Below are 24,498 nucleotides of genomic sequence, written 5' to 3' on the forward strand. Positions count from 1 at the left end.
TGGGGGTGGCCACAACTGGCCAATAGAAAGCTCTGGCCTGGGCTGGTCCGTGAGGCCACGAAGAGTCGGAAGCGACTGAACGAATAAACAACAACATAATAAAGGCAGGAATTAAATAGAATATTTGCTGCTCTTGTGACATGGAAGCTAGGGACTCAATGGGGTTGAACCCATGCAAAGCCCATGTGTCACGACTTAGCTCTTTCTCATACTATTCTCTTCTTTTTCAAACAAAGTGCAACTCTCCAAAAAAGAAATCACCCAAATTAAGAAGCATAGCCCTGCCATACAGCTGCCAAACTGTTTCATCTCCCAACGGCACCCCATTGTTCCACGTCTCAGAGTGTGTGCTTCTGCTTTCTAGGCGAGTGTCTCTTTTCTTCCCCTTTTTAAGGGGGAAAGAGGGAAAGATGGTGTGGGAGGGGGCTTCAGCAACAAACAAACAAACAAGAGGCAGGCAGACAATACCCGCCATGCTTCAAGAGTTTGTCGGCTCCTGCCAGCTGGGAAGCTACAGCCTATGAAATATGCAACGCTGGGAACAAAGCGAGATGAAATATCCAGTGCTGGGGAAAGTTTTTAAAAAGGAGAAGAGGAGGAAGGAAAGAAAGAGAGAGAGAGAGAGAGAGAGAGAGAGTAACCCTTTCTGGCATGGAATGATATGAAGGTGAAGATCTGCATGGAGGGGAAGGAGGTACTAGGAAAGACTATGGAAGCAAAGTTTTCTATAGCATCAGGGCCTTAAGAGGTGAGGAAGGAACCTCACTGAGAAACAGGAAAGCGAAAATGATCGATTTTCCAGGAAAATGATAAGATGAAAGAGAATGACTTTGAAAGAAACCCTCCCTTAATAAACAGAACATATCCTGTTCTGTTTTTGTTTTTTTTACTATATCACCCAGAATTCTTCAAACCCATCCCACTGGTCATCATGGCCAGCATCCATGCTGAGTAAGGGATGATGTGTTCTATCCCAGAGCAGTAACACTTCTGTCCTTAAACACCACAATAGTATAATAAAATCAGCAAGCAGTTTATTGAAGGATATATGTAAGCAAAGCAATACAAATGGTAGAAACAGTATAATCCAAAACAGTGTTTTCCAAAGAGTACAGATAGTCCATGAACTTCAGGGTACAAAGGTAAACACACAAGGTCCAAAGATGCAAAACCCAAAGGAACAAGACAGCATGGAGATCCCAAAGCCCAGAACAGGAACCTGGCGAAATTTGCAACATGAGACTAGCAATCCACTTGGAAACAAGACTGTCATGAAACTCCAGTGTTGACGAGACTGAGCTAAAATCCTCTCATTATATCATATAAAGCTTTTCCTGCCCCATGAACCAAAAGGAAAGCATTGTATTTGCCCTTACAGCCAGATAAGGATTTCTTATCTTCCTTTTCTAACAGCCAGACTGACCTTTGCCAATCTTGAGAACTTTGTCTTAGTTTACAAAAGTCTTGTTTTTTGTCTTCAAACTCATTAAATTCTGCACCTGACAAATCATCCTCGGAAGACAGTTTCTCAGAGAAAGACTGCTGTGGGCCTCTCCCAGGAATTTGACCTTGGGAATCAGGAGAAGCGCTTTGTTCATGAGAGATCTTGGGCCTCTCAGCAAGGCCTGGGCTTGACTTAGGTCCAGAAAAGCTCTCATCCCCATTGACATCTGACACAGGCCCAGGAAAACCATCATCCCCATTGACATCAGTCACAATCACAGGTTGAATTACAACATGATGGTGGTGAAAAGCGGAAATGCTCTGTAGTTCTCTGCTAGAAGATGCAGGAATTTGGCTATGGAAAGGGGAAGAAAAGGTTCAGATATATGATCACAGATGATTACTCAGATTGAGCAAAAAGAAAATCTTGAGAAACGCTGGGAAATATGGTCAGAAGCATGAAGGGAATTCTAATATCTCGCTGTCCCAATGGCTCCAACAAGTTTCCATGGTCTGAATCTGTTTGGGGAAGAAAGCTCAACACCTTGAACATGTCCCATAAAAACACATCTGTGCAACCTAAATTCATTACCCGACATAAAAAAGGCAAAGGCTGTCCTTCAGAATAAAATAAGATAACCAGATGTTGCACCCCAGGCCTGGAGACACCACACAAGAGTCCGGAGTATAAGCAATCAGTGTATTGCAAACCCCCACCACCACACACACACACACACACACACACAAAATATATGAAAAAAACTCAGAATGAAGAAAGAAGAGGAATAATCCAAAAAATGTTTAACAATATGTGATAATCACAAAGAAATGAATCCATAAGCAAAAGATATACTTAGTCAAAATTGATAAGGAATCACAAAAGAAGAACATAGAAAACTTCCAGGATACTTGAATCCAAAACCAAGACTTGACTTGACACAATGACCAGAAATCAGGCCTAGCTTCTCACTCGAAAACCAATGTTGCCTGAACTAACTTTAAGGTAAGCAACTGGCTGGGCTGTTGTGGGTTTTCTGTGCTGTATGGCCATGTTCCAGAAACATTCTCTCCTGATGTTTCACCTGCATCTATGGCAGGCATCCTCAGAGGTTGTGAGGTCTGTTGGAAACTAGGAAAATGAGGTTTATATATCTGTGGAATGTCCAGAGTGGGAGAAGGAACTCTTGTTTGTTTGAGGCAGGTGTGAATGCAGCAATTGGCTACCTTGATTAGCATTGAATGGCGTAGCAGTTTTCAAAGTCTGGCTTCTTAATGCCTGAGGGAATCCTTTGTTGGGAGGTGATTAGTTGTCCCTGATTGTTTCTTGTCTGGAATTCCCCTGTGTTGTTCTTTATTTACCATTATGATTTTAGAGTTATTTAAATACTGGTAGCCAGATTTTGTTCATTTTCATGGTTTATTCTTTCTGTTGAAATTGTCCACATGCTTGTGGATTTTAGTGGCTTCTCTGTGTAATCTGACATGGTGGTTGTTGGTGTGGTCCAGCATTTCTGTGTTCTCGAATAATATTCTGTGTTCAGGTTGATTCATCAGGTGCTCTGCTAAGGCTGACTTCTCTGGTTGAGTTAGTCTGCAGTGCCTTTCGTGTTCCTTGATTCGTGCCTGGGCATTGCTGCTGCATTTGGTGGTCACTATGTAGACTTGTCCACAGCTGCATGCTATACGGTAAACTCCTGTAGAAGTGAGAAGATCCCTCTTGTCCTTTACTGAAGGTAGCATTGGTTGGGTAGATAATTTGTAGGTTGTGTTTCTTCACCAGGTTCCTTATGCGGTCAGTGGTTCCCTTGATGTCTGGTAAGAATACTTTTCCTCTGAGGGATCTTTGACTTTACTCTTATGGCTTGTTCTTTATCTTGCTGTTAATAAGCACTCATGAAATCATGTCATTTCCCATAATTTTTCTCTATCTCTTTCCCATGTAATCTTGCTGAGCTATGAAGGCTGTTTTCTACTCGGATCTGTAAATAAAGACTTTTTCTAATCTCTGTAACACCAGGTGCTTTCCCTTGGGAGCTTTCCATTTCACTTAGCTCTTTGCTGGATCCCTTATCTAATGATGTTATTTCTTGCTCTTCTGACTGACCCTGGAGCTCTGCAGTGTCTGAGCCAGTTTCATTTCCCTGGCCTGAATCTTCATCACATTGAACCCCAGGAAATCTCACAATCCATTCTGAATCATCAGCAAACCCACTAGCCCCTGGCTGAGCTACAACACTAGACACCTGTATCCATAAGGATTATGTTCTTGCCTGGACTGTGGATACCTAAACCATGGATAGAAGTGAACACCATTAAATGATTATATTCATAGAACTGGAAGAGACCCCATCCAATCCAGCCTCCTCCATCTAGGTAGGGGCACCCAATCCAAGCCCCCCCCCCCCCCAACAGATGGCCATCCAGACTCTGCCTGAAACTCTTTTGTGAAGGAGACCGCACCATACAATAGAGGTGCACTGGAGGGCTTAGAGATTCCTAGGCAGGTATCCTCTCTGAGAATTAGCCACATCCTCCAGTACAACTCTATGGGAACTTACAGGGAAATTGTATCACAGAATCTCCTGGAGGATGCAGCAAATCCTTAGAAAGAGCGTTTTCCCCAGGGCTTGGGTAAGTGAAACTGTGGATATGGGTTCCACACTTACAACAGACATACTATATCTATCTCTATCCATCCATCTATCTATCCATTTATCAAGAGATATCAGTATGGATGGATGGATGGATGGATGTAATAAGAGTGGGAAGAGACCCCCAGGGACCATCCACTCCAAACCCCTTCTGCAAGTGTGGAACACACACACCCCTATTTTATCATCTATCTGTCTGTCTGTCTGTCTTATCTTTCTGACTGTCTGCCTGCCTGTCTATGTTGATGGGTGGGTGTGTGAGTAGAGGGAGGGAGGGATGTATGATTGGTTGGATGGATGGATAGACAGATAGATAGACAGACAGGACTTCTGTAAGTATAGAACATAGAATCATATAGTTGGAAGAGACCTCATGGGCCATCCAGTCCAACCCCCTGGCAAGAAGCAGGAAAATTGCATTCAAAGCACCCCTGACAGATGGCCATCCAGCCTCTGTTTAAAAGCTTCCAAAGAAGGAGCCTTCACCACACTACAGGGCAGAGAGTTCCACTGCTGAATGGCTCTCACAGTCAGGAAGTTCTTCCTCATGTTAAGATGGAGTCTCTTTTCTTGTAGTTTGAAGCCATTGTTCCAAGTCCTAGTCTCCAGGGCAGCAGAAAACAAGCTTGCTCCCTCCTTCCTATGACTTCTTCTCACATATTTATACATGGCTATTATGTCTCCTCTCAGCCTTCTCTTCTTCAGGTGAAACATGTCCAGCTCTTTAAGCCTCTCCTCATAGGGCTTGTTCTCCAGACCTTTGATAGTTTTAGTCGCCCTCCTCTGGACACATTCCAGCTTGTCAATTGTGGTGCCCAGAATTGGACACCTAATCTATTTATCTATCATCTTTCTTTCTTTTCCTTTCTTTCTTGAGATAGATAGATGGAGGGGGGGGGGGGAGAATAAGACTCCTGTAAATGTGGAACACACACACATACCTATTCCGTCTGTCTGTCTGTCTTGATGAATAGATTGGTAGATAGATAGATAGAGAGGGAGAGAGGGAAAGAGGGAGAGAGAGATGTATGATTAGATGGATGGACGGACGGACAGACAGGACTTCTGTAAGTGTAGAACATACACCTAATCTATCTATCATCTTTCTTTTCCTTTCTTTCTGGAGATAGATAGATGGAGGGAGAATAAGACTCCTGTAAGTGTGGAACACACACACACCTATTCCACCTGTCTGTCTGTCTGTCTGTCTTGATGGGTGGGTAGATAGATAGATAGATAGATAGATAGATAGATAGATAGATAGATAAATAGATAGAGGGAGGGAGGGAGGGAGGGAGGGATGATTGGATGGATGGATGGATGGATGGATAGATAGACAAGACTTCTGTAAGTGTGTAGAACATACACTTAATCTATCTATCTATCATCTTTCTTTTCCTTTCTTTCTGGAGATAGATAAATGGAGGGAGAAAAAGACTCCTGTAAGTGTGGAACACACACACACACACCTATTCCACCTACCTGTCTGTCTGTCTTGATGGGTGGGTAGATAGATAAATAGATAGAGGGAGGGAGGGAGGGAGAGATGTATGATTGGATGGATGGATGGATGGATAGATGGATAGATAGATAGACAGACAGACAGACAAGACTTCTGTAAGTGTGTAGAACATACACTTAATCTATCTATCTATCATCTTCCTTTTCCTTTCTTTCTAGAGATAGATAGATGGAGGGAGAATAAGACTCCTGTATGTGTGGAACACACACACACACCTATTCCATCTGTCTGTCTGTCTGTCTGTCTTGGTGGGTGGGTGGGTAGATAGATAGATAGATAGATAGATAGATAGATAGATGAATATAGATAGATGGGTGCATAATGGATGAATAGATGATAAATAAGAATAGGTGTGTGTGTATCTAGTAAAGAATGATGAGTAACAACAGAGTGAGGAACACCATGTTCTCTCCCTCTCTGGCTTGCATCTACGAAGGGCACCAACCTGAGGTTAATAACCACCGAAGCCAAAGAACCACGAAATCCAAGTCGGAAGCTGGGGACGGTGCCAAGGTTCACGCGAAGGCTTCTGCCGTCTCTCTAATGAGGCAAAGTGGGAGAGAAGGGGGCCGAGAGAGAGCCAGCAAACTTCCCGCTAAGTAGCTCATCGATCTCAGGACTGTGCCAGAAACCAGCTTTGCAAATTGCACCAGGCCTTTTGAGCTGCCAGGCATCGCTTTCCGACTGGAGGGCGAGAGAAGGCTCTCCGCAGAGTTTTCCCCTTTTCTTCGGAGGTCCAGCTCTGATTAGGAAAGCGGTCAGGTCCACTGAGAAGTGTCAGAAAGCAAGCCCAGATAAGATAGGATTGATACGGCTGTTTATTTTTAAAGGCATTATTGATAGTGAACAAACATTACAAATAGACAAGAGGGGTTAACAGTATGGATTTGAATAGGAACCTGCCACTTCTAGGAATGTTACTTGAATGAAAAGAGGAGTTGTTGTTACCATATAGAATTGGAAGGCCCCCAAATGCATATAGAGTTGGAAGGCCCCCAAATGCCATCCACTCCAACTCTCTTCCTCCAGACACAATCAAAGCCCTCCCAACAGCTGGCCAGCAAGCCTTTGCTTAAACACTTTTAGAAAATGAGCATATTTCACAATTGAATGGCTCTTAATGTCAGGAAGTTCTTCCTAATGTCTCAGTGGAATGTCTTCTCCTGCTATTGGGATCCATTGCTTCATTGACACCAAATTGGGAGGGATAGTCAATACTCCAGAAGACAGGAGCAGAATTTAAAGGATCTTAACAGATTATAGAGATGGGCCAAAACTAACAAAATGAAGTTCAACGGTGACAAATGCAAGATATTCCACTTAGGCAGAAAAAAATGAAATGCAATGGGGGATGCCTGGCTCGAGAGCAGTATGTGTGAAAAAGATCTTGGAGTCCTCGTGGACAAGTTAAACATGAGCCAACAATGTGATGCGGCGGCAAAAAAAGCCAATGGGATTTTGGCCTGCATCAATAGGATCAATAGATCCAGGGAAGTCATGCTACCCTTCTTTTCTGCCTTGGTTAGACCATACCTGGAATATTGTGTCCAATTCTGGGCACCACAATTGAAGAGAGATATTGACAAGCTGGAATGTGTCCAGAGGAAAGCGACTAAAATGATCAAGGGTCTGAAGAACAAGCCCTATGAGGAGCGGCTTAAAGAGCTGGTCATGTTTAGCTTGAAGAAGAGAAGGCTGAGAGAAGATATGATAACCATGTATAAATATGTGAGAAGAATCATCAGGAGGAGGAGCAATAGCAGCTTAGGTAATTTGTAACGCTATTTATTTAGAATATATTGTATATATTTAGAAAAAAACCCAGCCTTTCCTTTTGTTTTTTATTGAAAATGCAGAAGGATGCAGATGGACAATAATAATAATAATAATAATAATAATAATAATAATAATAATAATAATATATTTATATTCCGTTTTATCTCCCCAAAGGGACTCAGGGAGGATTCCAAACATAAAAGGCAAACATTCAATGCCCGAATACAACAACAATACATCCATACTAACAAAATTTATACAACCCAACATATAAACACAAATTATAACTTTACAAACTAAAATTAAATAATAAGCACAGCTTGTTATAACAGATATAAGACAAAACACCAAACACCAAATGGAAACAATCATTTCCCATTTCCTTGGGGCAAATCGGACTACAACTCCAAAACTCAAGCTCAATGCCCACCAAATCCATTCAGTATTTTTCTGTTAGTCATGGGAGTTCTGTGTGCCAAGCTTGGTTCAATTCCATTGTTGGTGAAGTTCAGAATGTTCTTTGATTGTAGGTGAGCTATAAATCCCAGTAACTACAACACCAAAATGTCAAGGTCTATTTTCCCCAAACCCCACCCGTGTTCACATTTGGGTCAAATTCCTGAAAGGGGCCCACGGCAGCCTTTCTCTGAGAAACTGTCTTCTGAGGATGAATTGTCAGGTGCAGAAGTTAATGAGATTGACGATAGAAGACAAGACTTTTGTAAACCAAGGGAAAGTTCTCAAGCTTGCCGAAGGTCAGCCTGTCTACTGGAAAGGGCAGATAAGAAATCCTTATCTGGTTGTAAAGGCAAACAAACGTTTTCCTTTTGTTTCATGAAAGGCTTTATATGAGACGGGGAAAGGATTTTAGCTCCGTCTTGTCAATTGTGAATTTTCATGACTACCTTGTTTCCAAGTGGACTTCTAGCTTCATGTTTCAAGTTTTGCCAGGTTCCTGTTTTGAGTATTGCATCTCCATGCAGTCTTGTTCTTTTGGGTTTTGCATCTTTGGATCTTGTGTTTTTACCTTTTTACATTGAAGTTCATGGACTATTTCTTATCTTCGGAATATACTGCTTTGGGCTATCCTTTTTCTTGCTTTGCTTACATATATGGTCAGTCGCAAGGCCGAACAGGGTATAGGGTCACAACCTGTGCTGGATGGGGTCACACTCCCCTTGAAGGCACAAGTTCACAGCTTGGAAGTTCTCCTAGATTCATCACTGAACCTGGAATCCCAGGTTGCAGTGGTGGCCAGGGGAGCATTCGCACAATTAAAACTGCGCCTGTACCTTGGGAAGTCAGACTTGGCCACGGTGGTCCACATTCTTATTACATCTAGGATAGACTACTGCAATGCACTCTACATGGGGTTGCCTTTGAAGACTGCTCAAAAGCTTCAAATAGTCCAATGAGAGGCAGCCAGGTTAATAACTGGGGCGGCATACAGGGAGCATACAACTTCCATGTTACGCCAGCTCCACTGGCTGCCAGTTTGCTACCAGGCACAATTCAAAGTGCTGGCTTTGGCCTATAAAGCCCTAAACGGCCCCAGTCCAAATTATCTGTCCAAACGCATCTCTTTGTATGAACCATCGTGGAATTAAGATCCTCCGGGGAGGCCATGCTTTCCGTCTCGCCATTGTCACAGGCACGATTGGTGGGGACGAGAGACAGGGCCTTCTCGGTGATTGCTCCCCGGCTATGGAACTCCCTTCCTGGTGACATCAGGTTTTCCCCTCCCTCCTGTCCTTTAGAAGGATAGTAAAAACTTGGCTGTGGGACCAAGCTTTCAGGTCAGGGCAATAAAGCGGCAGTAGGAAAGATGACCAGGCCAATGATTTGATGCGGATGATTAGGACGGTTTTAAATGGTGTATTTCAACATTTTGATAAATGTTTTTTTAAATTTTTATGTATTGTATGTGAATCTGTGTCCCGGCATTGAATGTTTGCCATGTATATGCTGTGCTCCGCCCTGAGTCCCCTTCGGGGTGAGAAGGGTGGAATATAAATGTTTTAAATAAATAAATAAATATATCCTTCAATAAACTGCTTACTAATTTCACTATGCTGGTGTGGTGTTTAAGGACAGAGGTGTTTCTGCTCTGGGATACAACATGCTCACATTAAACAACCCTGCTTTGTCGAAGCGTTTTGGAGTGAGAACTGCATCTCTTCTCTCTGGCCATCCTCCCTTGCCATTGTTAGAGAGGGCTAATGTTGCCTGCATGGCTGCGTGTGCGAATGAGTGTGCCCCACTGTGTGGCAAATGCCGCCTGGCTAGTGCTGTGCAACGGCATCAAAACCAGGAGGGGGGCCTTGCTTAAGAGCCTCCTACTGCTTTTTCCTCTCTCTCGCTCTGATTAGAAATTGTTTATTCAGATTTCTGTTAAGCAAATGGATTAATAAAATAACTCATTTATGCAGACAGCGTGGAGCAGGAGACATTGGGTCGCCCCCCCCCCCCCATAAAAAAACAACCTGCCACGAAGAAGAAACTTCCCTAGCATTCCTTAAGTACTTTGATTCAGGTAATCATTTAATTGCAAATATAAAAGCAGCAGGGCAAACCCTTTGCATTTCTAACCAGTGCCAGGCGGTGATGATGGTGGGAGTGGGAATACGCCATTCTGGAAATGCTTCTTTAAAATTTAAATTTTATGGCTCTTTTTTCCCCCCTCCGCTCCGATGCCGCCGGTGATCTTGGAGAGCACAGCTGGCGCGTTTACAACCGTGTCCCACTAGAAAGATTAGCATTTAAAAAAAAAACTTTTGCTGCTTCGGTTTGCTTTTTTGTTCCTCCTCGTGTTCCTTCTCCTTGCCACTTTCCACAAAACAGTGCCAAAGTCTGTCTCTCTTCTCTATAGAACAGAGTTTCTCAACCTGGGGGTCAGGACCCCTAGGAGTGTTGCGAAGGGGTGTCAGAGGGGTCACCAAGGACAATCGGAAAATACCTGGGGGTTCTGTGTGTGAAGTTGCTGGCCTCTCAGCCAAGGGGAGAGCTGTTTCTGAGACTCCAAGTGGGGAGGGGAGAGCAGGCATGCTCGACTCATAGCGGAGTGGTGCGCACGTGCGGGTGAGGGAGAGCATGGAAGGTTGGAGGGAGGCTTGCGCCAAGCATGGGGTTCTGTGTGGGAAGTTGCTGGCCTCTCAGCCAAGGGGAGAGCTGTTTCTGAGACTCCAAGTGGGGAGGGGAGAGCAGGCGTGCTCGGCGCATAGCAGAGTGGTGCGCACATGCGGGTGAGGGAGAGCATGCAAGGTTGGAGGGAGGCTTGTGCCAAGCATGGGGGTTCTGTGTGGGAAGTTTGTCCTAAATTTACCGTTAGTGGGGCTCAGAATGCTCTTTGATTGTAGGTGAACTATACATCCCAGCAACTATAGTTTCCAAATGTCAAGGTCTATTTTTCCCAAACTCCACCAGTGTTCACATTTGGGCATATTGAGTATTTGTGGCAAAATTTGGTCCAGATCCATCATTATTTGAGTTCACAGTACTGTCTGAATGTAGGTGAACTACGACTCCAAAACTCAAGGTCAATACCCACCAAATCCTTCCAGTGTTTTCTGTTGGTCATGGGAGTTCTGAGTGCCAAGTTTGGTTCAGTCCCATTGTTGGTGGAATTCAGAATGCTCTTTGATTGTAGGTGAACTATAAATCCCATCAACTACAATTATCAAATGACAAAAGCAACCCACCCCCCAGCACCCCACCAGTATTCAAATTTGGGTGTATTGGGTATTTTTGCCAAACTTGGTCCAGTGAATGAAAATATATCCTGCGTATCAGATATTTACATGACGATTCATAACAGCAGCAAAATTACAGTGGTGAAACAGCGATGAAACTAATGTTATGGCTGGGGGTCACCACAACATTTATTTATTTATTTATTTATTTTAAACATTTATATTCTGCCCTTCTCAACCCGAAGGGGACTTGAGTACAGCATATATACGGCAAACATTCAATGCTGGGACACGAATTCATATACGCATACATAAAAATTAAAAACATTTATCTCAATATTAAAACACACAATTTAAAACAATTTAAAACAATTTAGTCATCAGCGTCAAATCTAATTGGCCTGGTCATCTTTCCTATTGCTGCTTTATTACCCTGTCCCGAAGGTTTGGTCCCAAAGCCAAGTTTTTACCATCCTTCTAAAGGACAGGAGGGAGGGGGCTGATCTGATCTCACCAGGAAGGGAGTTCCATAGCCAGGGGGTAATCACCAAGAAGGCCATGTCCCTACCAATTGTGCCTGTGACAATGGCAGGACAGAAAGCAGGGCCTCCGCGGAGGATCTTAATCCCCGCGATGGTTCATAGGAAGAGATGCATTCAGACAGGTAAATTGGGCCAGGGCCATTTAGGGCTTTGTAGGCCAAGCCAGCATTTTGAATTGTGCCCAGAAGCAAACTGGCAGCCAGTGGAGCTGGCAGAACATGAGGAACTGTAATAAGGGGTCACAGCACTAGGAAGGTTGAGAACTACTGCCCTAAGAAGAGTAGCTTAGGGAGCTGATGTTATTGTTATTTATACCCCTCTTTATTTATACCCCTCTTTTTCTCTCCACAGGGAGACAGGTACAGAGATTCCAACTAAACATTAGGAAGAACTTCCTGATGGTCAGCGCTGTTCTTCTTTGAAGGTTTTTAAGCATAGGCTGGATGGCCATCTATCTGGAGGGCTTTGGTTGTGCCTTCCTGTCTGACAGAAGGGGATTGGACTGGATGGCCCTTGAGGTCTCTTCCAACTCTAAGGTCCTGGGTCAAAAATACAACAGTTGTTTTGTAGGATCCCCAAATGCCATTTAGTCCATGCCCCTCGCAAGCACTTGCCACACTTAGGCCTAAGGGCCAGCTTATCCTCGAAATGACCCTTTAAATGCTCAATGTCTGCTTCAGGAATGGAGAAATCATCTCTTCTCCACTGGCCCACCTTGCCTGCCTGCTAATAGAGAGGTAAAAAAGGGGGGAAGCATTGCAAATATGCATTTTTATAATCACCCGGATTTATCCCTTCAGAGGGTTTATTACAAGCTTTTTATTTCCATGCGTGGCAAATGTAATCTTATCTGGCTCGCCGGCTGGCCCTGCGCTCGGCTCACTTGGATCCGGAAAGCTATCAAACGCCAGCCTTCCAGGGCAACGCCGCGCCTGCATGTTAAAGTTCCTCGAACGCATTAAAAGCAGCTGAAACGTGCATTAAAATATGGCACCGGGAGAATAGGGTATCTCTGCAATTAGCCATCTGATGCTTTCAGCAGCTGCTTGGAAGTTGGATGCGGCGCGGCAACAGAAAGGGAAGACCTTGGAGATTTTCACAAGAAGAAAGGAGAGGAAGCTTTGCTAGTCAGTGGAAACAACTTACATTTATATGGAGGGGGTATGTTAACATCTATGCTTGCTTTATTAGAGTGCAATAGGTGGACAGGTGTCGCCCAGATGCTTCTCTTATCCTGCATTTCAACACAGTTCGATCCTAGCTGATAAGGTGCCAAAGTCGTCCGCTTGCTCTCTGGGCACCAAACCAGCACCTTTGTGAGCTCACCAAGCGAAATCCTATTAAGATAACGTCACCGGCTTTGTGTTTTTACTCTTTGCAAGCTGGCAGCGGAGTCGAGAAATGGCACAACGGGGAGGCGCCTGATAAGGGAGACGGTTGAGCCTCTGCCAGGATTCCAAGGAATTTGGAGCCCATCCAATTTGGAGCGTGTGATTCACAGCAGCGGAGAGTGTCCCCCCTTTGCTCTCTCTCTGAGTGCATCGGAGAACTCTCACCCACCTGGATGGGAATTAACACCGCCACCTGCACCACCATTAGCCCAAAAGATGCAATATTTTGCATTATTTCATAGAAACCTAGAGTTAGAAGGGACCCCCAGAGTCCATCCAGACCAACCTCATCCCACCAGGAAGGAAGACACAATCATATTGGGTTGTTAGCTGCTGCATCACAGTGTTGACACATGTTTATCTTGTGATAGAATCCTAGAGTTGGAAGGGACCCCCGAGTCCATCCAGACCAACCTCATCCCATCAGGAAGGAAGACTCAATCATATTGTGTTGTTAGCTGCTGCATCACAGTGTTGACATGTGCTTATCTTGTGATAGAAACCTAAAGTTGGAAGGGACCCCCAGAGTCCATCCAGTCTAACCCCATTATTCCAGGAAAGAAGACACAATCACATTGGCTTTTTAAGCTGCTGCATCACACTGTTGGTTCATGTTTAGCTTGTGGAAAAAGCACAGAGTTGGAAGAGACCCCCAGAGCCATCCAGTCCAACCCCAGGCAGGATGTCAAATGGCCACCCATCCTCTGTTTCAAGACCTACAGAGAAGGAGACATGAGTAGAAAGAAATCTTGATATGTCATAGATGCATAGAATCCTATAATTCAAAGGGACCCCCAAGGGTCTTCCAGTCCAACCTTATTTTGTTATAAACGAGAACACAAATGATAATAATAATAACAAAATAATATTTTATAATAATAATTTTACAAAGCCAATTACATTAGCTTTTTTAATTTTTAATTACAAAAATGTGAGTCAAGCACTAAAAGGGTTAAATGGATGCAATGGCTCAGCAAAAGCTTTCGTTCTATATAAGCAGGTTTACCTGTAGCTTAGTAGCCTCAGTCTGAGAGCCTCAGTGCAAGAAAGGCCTCAGTGTGAGAGAAGGCCTCAGTGTTAGTTCACCTCAGTGTGAGAGAGGCGTCAGTCTGAGGTATCCCTCAGTATGAGAGAAGGCCTCAGTGTTAGTTTGCCTCAGTGTGAGACAGGCCTCAGTGGGAGAAAGGCCTTAGTGTTATTAGGCCTCAGTGGGAGAAGGCCTCATCTGTGCAGCTCCACTATGAAGGCTCCTGTGTAAGTTCAGTGTGAGAGGAAGCTCTGTGAGAGTGAAGCTGTTTATCTGCATGAGAAAGAAGCCCAGCGTGGAAGCAAAGAAGGAAGTGTAAAGAACTTTCTTTGTTCATGGAAACCTTGTTGTTGTAAATAGTGCAACCATATTATTTTGCTATAAAGAAAAGCCTCTTTTGGAAAAGATAACATTGGTCTGTGTGTTTTTGTTCTTTTTATGATTTTGGGCTACTGATGCTGGATCACATTGCTGCTAATAAGTTACTCTGCTGTACATTTTTTAAGAGGGTCTTTTGTTAATAAGCCCACTCGTCCAACACTCTGCACCTCTTTCCAGCTTTGTGTGTATTTTGTATCTTTTAGGGTGCTGGAAGATAAGTGCAGAGAACGGTTGTGCTGTTGGATTACATGGCAGTTCTTCTTTTTCCTCCCAGGTGACTCCCGGTTTGGAGAACAAAGAAGGGGAGCTCTTTGTGAAGGGGCCGACAGTATTTCGGGAATACTGGAACAAACCCACAGAGACCAAGGAGGCCTTTACCTCTGATGGCTGGTTCAAAACAGGTATCTGCTCCAGATTGATAGTGGAACTGCTTCTTTATACTGGTTGAGCATCCCTTATCCAAAATATGGAAATACCCAAAAATCTGAAATATGGGTGGCTGGGAAATATGGGTGGCTGGCATTTTTGATAGATTAGGAATCAGGTGGTTTTCCCTGTAATAGGCAGTAAGAGCACCTAAAGCTTCAGAGAGTTTTTGTTCAACCATTTCAAAGCTCCCTGCTTGAGTGGTGATGGCACGATCATCAGCATAGATGAAACTCTCTATCCCTTCTGGCAGTGGCTGATCATTTGTATAAATGTTAAACATGGAAGGAGCAAGCACGCTTCTGTGAGGCAGGCCATTCTTCTGTTTTTTTGCTATCTGCTTCTCTGGCCCTGGAACTCAACAAAAAAAGCTCCTGTTTTGTATCAGATTTCCTCTGAAGCGGATGAGGTGGTACTCCTTTGTTATGTTATAAATTTTTCTCAGGAGAAAGTGACGATTCACAGTATCATATGCTGCTGACAGGTCTATGAAGACAGCTCCTATAATCTGCTGCCTTTCAAAACAATCTTGTATGTGCTGAATATTTCAGATAATGGATACTCAGTTTGTACATTTCAGTTGGCTATGACATTCTGGATGCCAAAATCTCAAGCCAAGGATTAGAACTCAGGTCCTAGTGGGATTCTCCATGGCCTTTGCTTATCGCAGAGAAATGGTTGCATTTGCTGATGTGATTCATAGGATTTCTAGGGTTGTTTTGTCCATCATCGGAGCTCTTCCCTAATAATATGGTCTTATGGTATCCGGAGGTCTTCCAATGAAGCAAAGTCTTTAGAGGTGTGCACGACTCCAAAAATGTGCTTAGTTTGTATTTACGAAATTTGTTTGACCCCTTGTTTTGATTCTAAAGTGTTTGGACAAAATCGTAAGGAGTCCATGTTGCATCTGTTACGAAGTTATGAAATTTTTCAAAAATGTGTTGTGGAATATAGAGTCATGTTTGAAAGCCACTTAACAGATAAACAGATCTTTCCGTCCTTCTTGGTGGTGGGCTTTGGACTGCAATTCCCAGAATCCCCCAGCCAGGGTTGGAATCCAAGCCTTGCAAGATCTCTCTGCCTTGACATTGGATCGGACAAAGGCAGTCCCTTCTGAGAATAGGAATGCAACAAGACCCATTATGCTCCCCTAAGCCTATTGACCCAATGCTGTTTGCCTCCATTACCATTTAATAGCCGCTGTGAGCTATTTGGATTAGTCCGCCTGTGTACACACACAGGGCCATGATCTTTGCTCAGGCCTCAATGTCATTAATCTGGATGACAAAACAAGCGTGAATGTCCAGTTAATTTCATGGCCTTCCTCTCATGCTCCATCCCACTGCAGAATAGGACTCTGATCTGGCTGCTTGTAGGATTTCATAGAATTATGGAATCAAAGAGGGGTTGGAAGGGACCCCCAGGGGCCATCTAGTCCAACCCTATTATTATTATTATTATTATTATTATTAACATCTAGCCCAACCTTAAGGAGCCCCCGCTGGCGCAATGGGTTAAACCCTTGTGCCGGCAGGACTGCTGACCGAAAGATCAGCGGTTTGAATCCGGGGAGTGGGGTGAGCTCCCATTTGTCAGTTCCAGCTCCTCATGTGGGGACATGAGAGAAGCCGCCCATAGGATGGTAAAACATCTGGGCATCTCCTGGGCAAGTTCCTTGCAGATGGCCAATACTCTGACATCAGAAACAACTTGCAATTTCTCAAGTTGCTCCTGACACAAAAAAAACCCCAACCTTATTATTATTATTATTTGAAACACAAAAAGATGAGTCCACAGCAGACACTCTGCTGGCTGTTGTATTGGATCACACGTTGGATACTTCCCAAGTGTCTAGGACTGTGTGATGTATCGGCAAATAATGCATGCAGATTGCTGTTGTTGTTGTTGTTGTTGTTGTTGTTATTATTATAATATTAACATCTGGACCAATCCTATTATTATTAATTTCTAGTCCAACCCTGTTATTAATTATTATTATTAACATCTGATTAATTATTATTATTAACAATCTCTGAGGATGCCTGCCATAGATGCAGGCAAAATGTCAGGAGTGAATGCTTCTGGAACATGGCCATACAGCCTGAAAAATCTACAACAACCCAGTGATTCCAGCTATGAAAGCCTTCGACAATGCAAGAGGTTATAGTGTGATCCATAACCTCTTTTGCATCTCAATCAAGACATACAGCTGTGTCATAAATAATTATAATAAAATAGCAATAATTTGGTCACTGGAATGCTGTATAAATGCCTGTGGATCTGTGCAAGTCACTCCCTCTCAATCTGACTTTCTGCTGACCTTTCCAAGGCCTTTCTCTATATTTGCTTCTCCATTTTAAAGGTAAAATGAAAGTTGTAGCCAGGTACAATTTTCCCCCTTCTACAGTTTTGGGATAATTTGGTGTGGGATTTTTTTAATGATGATTATTATTAATGAACTTTTTACACACTGAAAAAAAAAACCCAACCCACAACCCGACCCTCCTGATGAATATTTCAGCTGCAAAGGAATCGCGCGCATTAATTATTGTAAAGAGATGTCTTTAGGAGAAAATGATTCCGAGATTCGGTTTAATGCCATTGTAATGCGCGGCAAACAGGAAGGGAGGATGTGTGTTTAATTGGCTCTCGGGGGTCCGGCCGGGAAGATGGCATGCCTTTGTCACAGACCATTAGCGATACAGGCGGCATAATGAGAAAGTACAATCAGCGCACAGCTGCCGGCTCCGGAGGGGAGAGCAGGATATTAAATGGAAATCGGGAGAAATTAAAGTTAACCCTTTCGCAGGACAGAAACTGTGAACTTCCAAGCTTGGAAGATGCCGGAGTTTGGGAAGGTGCCGTCGTTGCTTCTCCTTCCTTAGGGTGCATCTACACTGTGGAATTAATGCAATTTGGCACCACTTTAACTGCTATGGAATCCTGGCAGCTGTAGTTTTGCATGGTCTTGAGCCTCCTCTACTAAAGAGTGCAAACTTCAACTCTTAGGGCTCCATAGTTATGACCCTGCATCTACACTGTAGAATTAATGTAGTTTGATACCACTTGCACTGCCATGGGAGTTGTAGTTCTGAAAGGTCTTGAGCCTCTTCTCCCAAAGAGTGCAAACTCCAGCTTCTAGGGCTCCTTAGTTGTGACTCAATAACTACACTGTAGAACTGATGTAGTTTGATACCACTTTCACTGCCATGGGAGTTGTAGTTCAGCAAGGTCTTGAGTCTCCTCTGCCAAAGAATGCAAACTCCAACGCCTAGGGCTCCAGAGTTGTGACTCAACATCTACACTGTAGAATTAATGTAATTCGATACTACTTTCACTGCCATGGGAGTTGTAGTTCAGCAAGGTCTTGTGTCTTCTCTGCCAAAGAATGCAAACTCCAACTCCTAGGGCTTCAGAGTTGTGACTCAACATCTACACTGTATAATTAATGTAATTCGATACCACTTTTACTGCCATGAGAGTTGTAGTTTTGCAGAGTCTTGAACCTCCTCTGTCAATGAGTGCAAACTCTAACTCCTAGAGGTCCATAGTTATGACCCTGCAACTACACTGTAGAATTAATGTAGTTTGATACCACTTGCACTGCCATGGGAGTTGTAGTTCTGAAAGGTCTTGAGCCTCTTCTCCCAAAGAGTGCAAACTCCAGCTTCTAGGGCTCCTTAGTTGTGACTCAATAACTACACTGTAGAACTGATGTAGTTTGATACCACTTTCACTGCCATGGGAGTTGTAGTTCAGCAAGGTCTTGAGTCTCCTCTGCCAAAGAATGCAAACTCCAACGCCTAGGGCTCCAGAGTTGTGACTCAACATCTACACTGTAGAATTAATGTAATTCGATACTACTTTCACTGCCATGGGAGTTGTAGTTCAGCAAGGTCTTGTGTCTTCTCTGCCAAAGAATGCAAACTCCAACTCCTAGGGCTTCAGAGTTGTGACTCAACATCTACACTGTATAATTAATGTAATTCGATACCACTTTTACTGCCATGAGAGTTGTAGTTTTGCAGAGTCTTGAACCTCCTCTGTCAATGAGTGCAAACTCTAACTCCTAGAGGTCCATAGTTATGACCCTGCAACTACACTGTAGAATTAACGTAGTTTGATATCACTTTCACTACCATGAGAGTTGTAGTTCTGAAAGGTCTTGAGCCTCCTCTGCCAGAGAATGCAAACTCCAACTCTTAGGGCTCCAATGTTATCACCTTGAATCTACACTGTAGAGTTAATATAGTTTGATGCCACTTTAATTTCCATGGTTCAATGCAATGGGATCTTGGGAGTTGTCGTTTTGCAAGGCCTTGAGCTTCCTCTACCCAAGAATACGAACTCCAACTCTTGGACTCCATAGCTATGAGCCTGCACATGCACTGTAGAATTAACACAATTTGAAACCACTTTAACTGTCATGATTCAATGCAATGGGATCCAGGGAGCTGTAGTTTTACAAGGTTTTGAGCCTCCTCTGCCCCAAGAACGCAAACTCCAATTCCTTTGACTCCATAGCTATAAGCCTGCATCTGCACTGTAGAATTAATGCAGTTTGATATCACTTTAACTGCCATGGCTCAATGCAATGGGATACAGGGAACTATAGTTTTACAAGGTCTCGAGCCTTCTCTGCCCAAGAGTGCAAACTCCAACTCCTTGGACTCCATAGCTATGAGTCTGCATCTGCACTGTGAAATGGACGCAGTTGGACATTACTTTAATGCAATGCAATGGAATCCTGGGAGCTGTAGGTGCTACCTCAGCAAACTACCACTCCCAGGGCTCCATAGCATTGAACTATAGCAGTCCAAGCTGCATTCATTGTACAGTGTAGATGCAACTTAATCTGATTTGATGGATATGGAAAGAGAGCAATGAATGGCAGTTGTATTGTTTTGCTCTGGTTTCCCTCCACCTTGGAACCCTGGTGCTGTTTGATCGAGAGTGAAAAGCAAAATTCAGATTTCCTTCCTCATTATCCAGAGAGGTGTGCATAATTCATATGCACGCTCAACACACACACACACACACATTGAGTGAAAGAGTTTGGGGATGCAACTAGAAGGGAAACTTGAGAAAGGGACCCATAAGGGCTCTTTGAAGAAAGGCCATTTAGTCCAACCTCATTCTTCTAAGCAGAAAGACATAATCCAAGCACTACGGAGGGATGGCCATCCAGCCTGTTTAAAAACCTCCCAGGAAGCAATGTATTGCATGGTCAGGAAGTTCTTCCTAATGTTTAGGTGGAACTTCTTTCCCTGCACTTTGAACCCTCTCTAGCCTGTTAGGGTCCTTTAGAATTGTGATCCTGTAGCACTGGAATATGGCCATATGCAAAGGCGTATTTTTCCCAATCGGACTCGACAAAGCATGCATCAACAGCCTCACAATGGGAAGATAAACACTCATGAAAGCTGTGCATTCATTTTAACTCCATACTTTTGAACAGTGCCATTGGAACCATTGCCAACCATTGGCTGTGCAGTTTGGGAGACATTTATTAATTATTATTTAGGTAAAGGTTTTCCCTTGACGTTAAGTCAGTCGTGTCCAACTCTAGGGTGTGGTGCTTATCTCTGTTTCTAAGCTGAAGAGCAGACGTTGTCTGTAGACACCTCCACCGTCATGTGGCCAGCATGACTGCATGGAGTGCCATTACCTTCCTGCCGGAGCAGTACCTATTGATCTATTCACATTTGCATGTTTTCGAACTACTAGGTTGGCAGAAGATGGGGCTGACAGCGGAAACTCACACTGCTCGAGAGCAGTACATGTGAAAAAGATCTTGGAGCCCTTGTGGACAACAAGTTAAACATGAGCCAACAATGTGATGTGGTGGCAAAAAAAGCCAATGGGATTTTGGCCTGCATCAATAGGAGCATAGTGTCTAGATCAGGGGTCCTCAAACTTTTTAAACAGAGGGCCAGGTCACAGTCCCTCAAACTGTTGGAGGGCCAGATTATAATTTGAAAAAAACATGAATGAATTCCGATGCACACTGCACACATCTTATTTTTAGTGCAAAAAAGAATTTAAAACAATACAATAATTAAAATGAAGAACAATTTTAACAAATATAAACTTATTAGTATTTCAGTGGGAAATGTGGGCCTGCTTTTGGCTGATGAAATAGAATAGTTGTTGTTGTCGTTGTGTGCTTTTAAGTTATTTCAGACTTAGGGTGACCCCGAGCGAGGGCCGAGTAAATGGCCTTGGAGGGCTGTATCCGGCCCCTGAGCCTTAGTTTGAGGACCCCTGGTCTAGATCTAGGGAAGTAATGCTATCCTTCTATTCTGCCTTGGTTAGACCACACCTGGAATATTGTGTCCAATTCTAGGCACCACAATTCAAGAGAGATATTGACAAGGTGGAATGTGTCCAGAGGAGGGTGACTAAAACGATCAAGGGTCTGGAGAACAAGCCCTATGAGGAGCGGCTTAAGGAGCTGGGCATGTTTAGCTTGAAGAAGAGAAGGCTGAGAGGAGATATGATAGCCATGTATAAATATGTGAAAGGAAGCCACAGGTAGGAGGGAGCAAGCTTGTTTTCTGCTTCCCTGGAGACTAGGACACAAACAATGGCTTCAAACTACAAGAAAGGAGATTCCATCTGAACATGAGGAAGAACTTCCTGACTGTGAGAGCCGTTCAGCAGTGGAACTCTCTGCCCAGGAGTGTGGTGGAGGCTCCTTCTTTGGAATCTTTTAAACAGAGGCTGGATGGCCATCTGTCAGGGTTGATTTGAATGCAATATTCCTGCTTCTTGGCAGGGGGTTGGACTGGATGGCCCACGAGGTCTCTTCCAACTCTATGATTCTATGATTCTATGCTCCTTGGATTCGAACCTGCGACCTTTCGGGCAACAAGTTTAGCTGCTCAGCAGTTTAACCCACTGCGCCACTGGGCGCCCCATACAGTAAATAAATTATTATTTATTTACTGTATTTCTCTCCCACCTTATCTCACCCCAAGGGGGACTCAAAAGCAGCTTACGACTTGGCACGATTCGGTGCCATGTCAAAACATAAGCATAACAGATTATAAATACATTAAACATTAAATCATTAAACATAAAACAATCTATATAAATAAAAATGTAATGTTCGTTTGTGGGATTAGAATAACTCAAAAACCACTGGACGAACTGACACCAAATTTGGATACAATCCAAATATCAGCCAACAAGTGACCATCACTCATAAAAACACTGAAAAACACAGCAGAAGAGACTTAAAAAGCAAAAAAAAAAATAAATTACAACACATGCACAAAACCACACACACACACACACACACACACGCATATATATATTCACATATACACAAATATGTTGTTGTTGTTCATTCGTTCAGACACACACATATTCACACACAAAGCACATATACACAGACTGGGCCACAGCAATGCGTGGCAGGGAACGGCTAGTAACATATAAATATAATTTAAACAGAATTTAAAACAGCAATTTAAGCAACCAAATATTCCATCATCAGAGTCCATGAACCATTCCAGTTACTGTCACATTATTTCCTTCTGTCTGTTGGATTGTAGCTAGTTTCCAAATGCCTGGTTCCAGAGACAGTATTTAACTTGTTTTCTGAATGCCAGGAGGGAGGAAGCTGGTCTCACATCTCTAGGAAGGGAGTTCTACAGTTGAGGGACCACCACTGAGAAGGCCCTGCCTCTCGTCCCTATGAACAAAGCATAAACAAAAGGAAACATGGAACTAGAAATCCCTTGACTTGACCATAGATCTTTACTCAACACCAACATTGCCTGGACTAATGGGCCCATCTTCTGGGCTAGCTAATATAAAGAAAATCGTGCCTTCTCCCCTGGGAACCTGATAAAGACTTCTTGTCTAATAAGCATCTTGACCTTTGTACTCTCTCTTGAAAAGTCCTATGCTGACAGAACTTAAATCTCCTATCTAACTGCTCATTAGACTGTCCACCTGGACTTTTATTTCCATCCTCTGAGCTCAGATCTACTCCTGACCTTGCTTCCCTAGCAAACTGCCTTTCAGGAATGTGGCCTTCAGACACAGATCGCTCATTTTCAGGACTTGAAATCTCTTGCTGGCTCAAATCTCCAGTGTCATCAGAATGACCAACAGGCCCAGAATCCCAAGAGAGATCAGGTGCAGGCACAATCAAAGGCTGAACTACAACAACAGTATGCAAACTGTGTGATCTTTAAAAAGTGCTATATGTCGGATGGGTGCATTATTTATAGTTTTCTCCTTCCTCAACCATGCCCTCTCTATGCTGCTCACTGGACTGATTGTCTCAGCAGTAAGCTATAAAAATCAACCCAAACATTGCAGAGTCCTTATCAGTTGACAACAGAGTTTTATCCCACAGCATGACCTTGTGCTACTCACTCCTTGACCGAGTTTTCATCCAGACTCACAGTGGAAGCTTTTAATCTTGACACGTTGCTTTATGTACAGCTATACACACATACATCAGGATCCCCTGATATCCTGTTAGCATATACAGAGATATACACATGACAGATACAGATATCAGCGACAGATGTACAGCAAGAAGCAAGAGAATCATGGCAAGAGAGAGAGAGACCACATGGTGCTGCCCAATTTTATACCCATTGTACTTGTCATCAAACAGGGACAACAGTGAATGATGTAATTCTCATCATGGCTGTCACATGGTCATGACTTAGCTTCTTTTCATGTCCCTCAAGTTCCACATCACCACCCACTTAACCTTTCAATAGGTGTGTGACTACATGTCCATTAGAACTGTATTTTCCAACCAGTTTTGCACAATGGGATTACAATCAATGCATTCTTATCTACGTGGGGTTGCCTTTGAAGACTGTTTGGAAGCTTCAAATGGTCCAACAGGCAGCAGCCAGGTTACTAACAGAAGTGGCGCTCAGTGAACACACTACTCCTCTGTTACATCAGCTCCACTAACTGCCAATTTGCTACTGAGCACAATTCCTGGCTTTAGCCTGTAAAGCCCTAAACGATTCCAGTCCAGCTTACCTGTCCAAACGTATCTCCTCCTATGGAGCTTAAGATCGACTGGGGAGGCCCTGCTCTCGATCCCGCCTGCCTCACAAGTGCACTTGGCAGAGATGAAGGACAGGGCCTTCTCAGTGGTGCCCCCCCCCTACGGCTATGGAACTCCCTGCCCAGAGATATTAGATTGGCCCCCTCCCTCCTGACTTTCCGAAAAAAGTAAAGACCTGGATCTTTGAGCAAGCTTTTGAGAATGCAGCGGAATAGATAACATGGAACTCTGAATGATGAACATGGAATGGCCAGACGATGTTACTGGATAAAGTTTTTAACAGGATGACACCGACGATTATATGTTTTAACAGTTTTTATATATGTTTTATATTGTAATGTTAATTCTTTTTAATGGCACTTTTATGAATGCCTGACATTTGAGTTGTGCCAATCTGTAACCCGCCTTGAGTCGCTGTACGGCTGAGAAAGGCGGGCTATAAATTTCATAAATAAATAAATAACAGTGCATTATCTACCTAACACTATATGCTACCTTACGTGAAGAGCTGGATCCTCAGGAGACTATACTCCGCACTCCTATCAAATGTGCAGAAAATACCCACATTTTAGCAAGGCTTAAATAACAATGCCCTGGTTTT

At 43.5% G+C, this 24,498-nt stretch overlaps 1 protein-coding gene across 1 annotated transcript in view; it reads left to right on the forward strand.

The window, feature by feature from the left end:
- The window catches only part of ACSF3 (acyl-CoA synthetase family member 3), a 107,237-nt gene that overhangs the window by 51,985 nt on the left and 30,754 nt on the right, over positions 1 to 24,498 (forward strand). The window contains exon 7 of the mRNA XM_060788413.2: positions 14,697 to 14,823. Within this exon, the coding sequence (XP_060644396.2) occupies positions 14,697 to 14,823 (127 nt within the window). The remainder of the gene's footprint in view (positions 1 to 14,696; positions 14,824 to 24,498) is intronic.

The sequence above is a fragment of the Anolis sagrei genome, chromosome 8, assembly GCF_037176765.1.
Source record: "Anolis sagrei isolate rAnoSag1 chromosome 8, rAnoSag1.mat, whole genome shotgun sequence".
NCBI lineage: Eukaryota > Metazoa > Chordata > Lepidosauria > Squamata > Dactyloidae > Anolis > Anolis sagrei.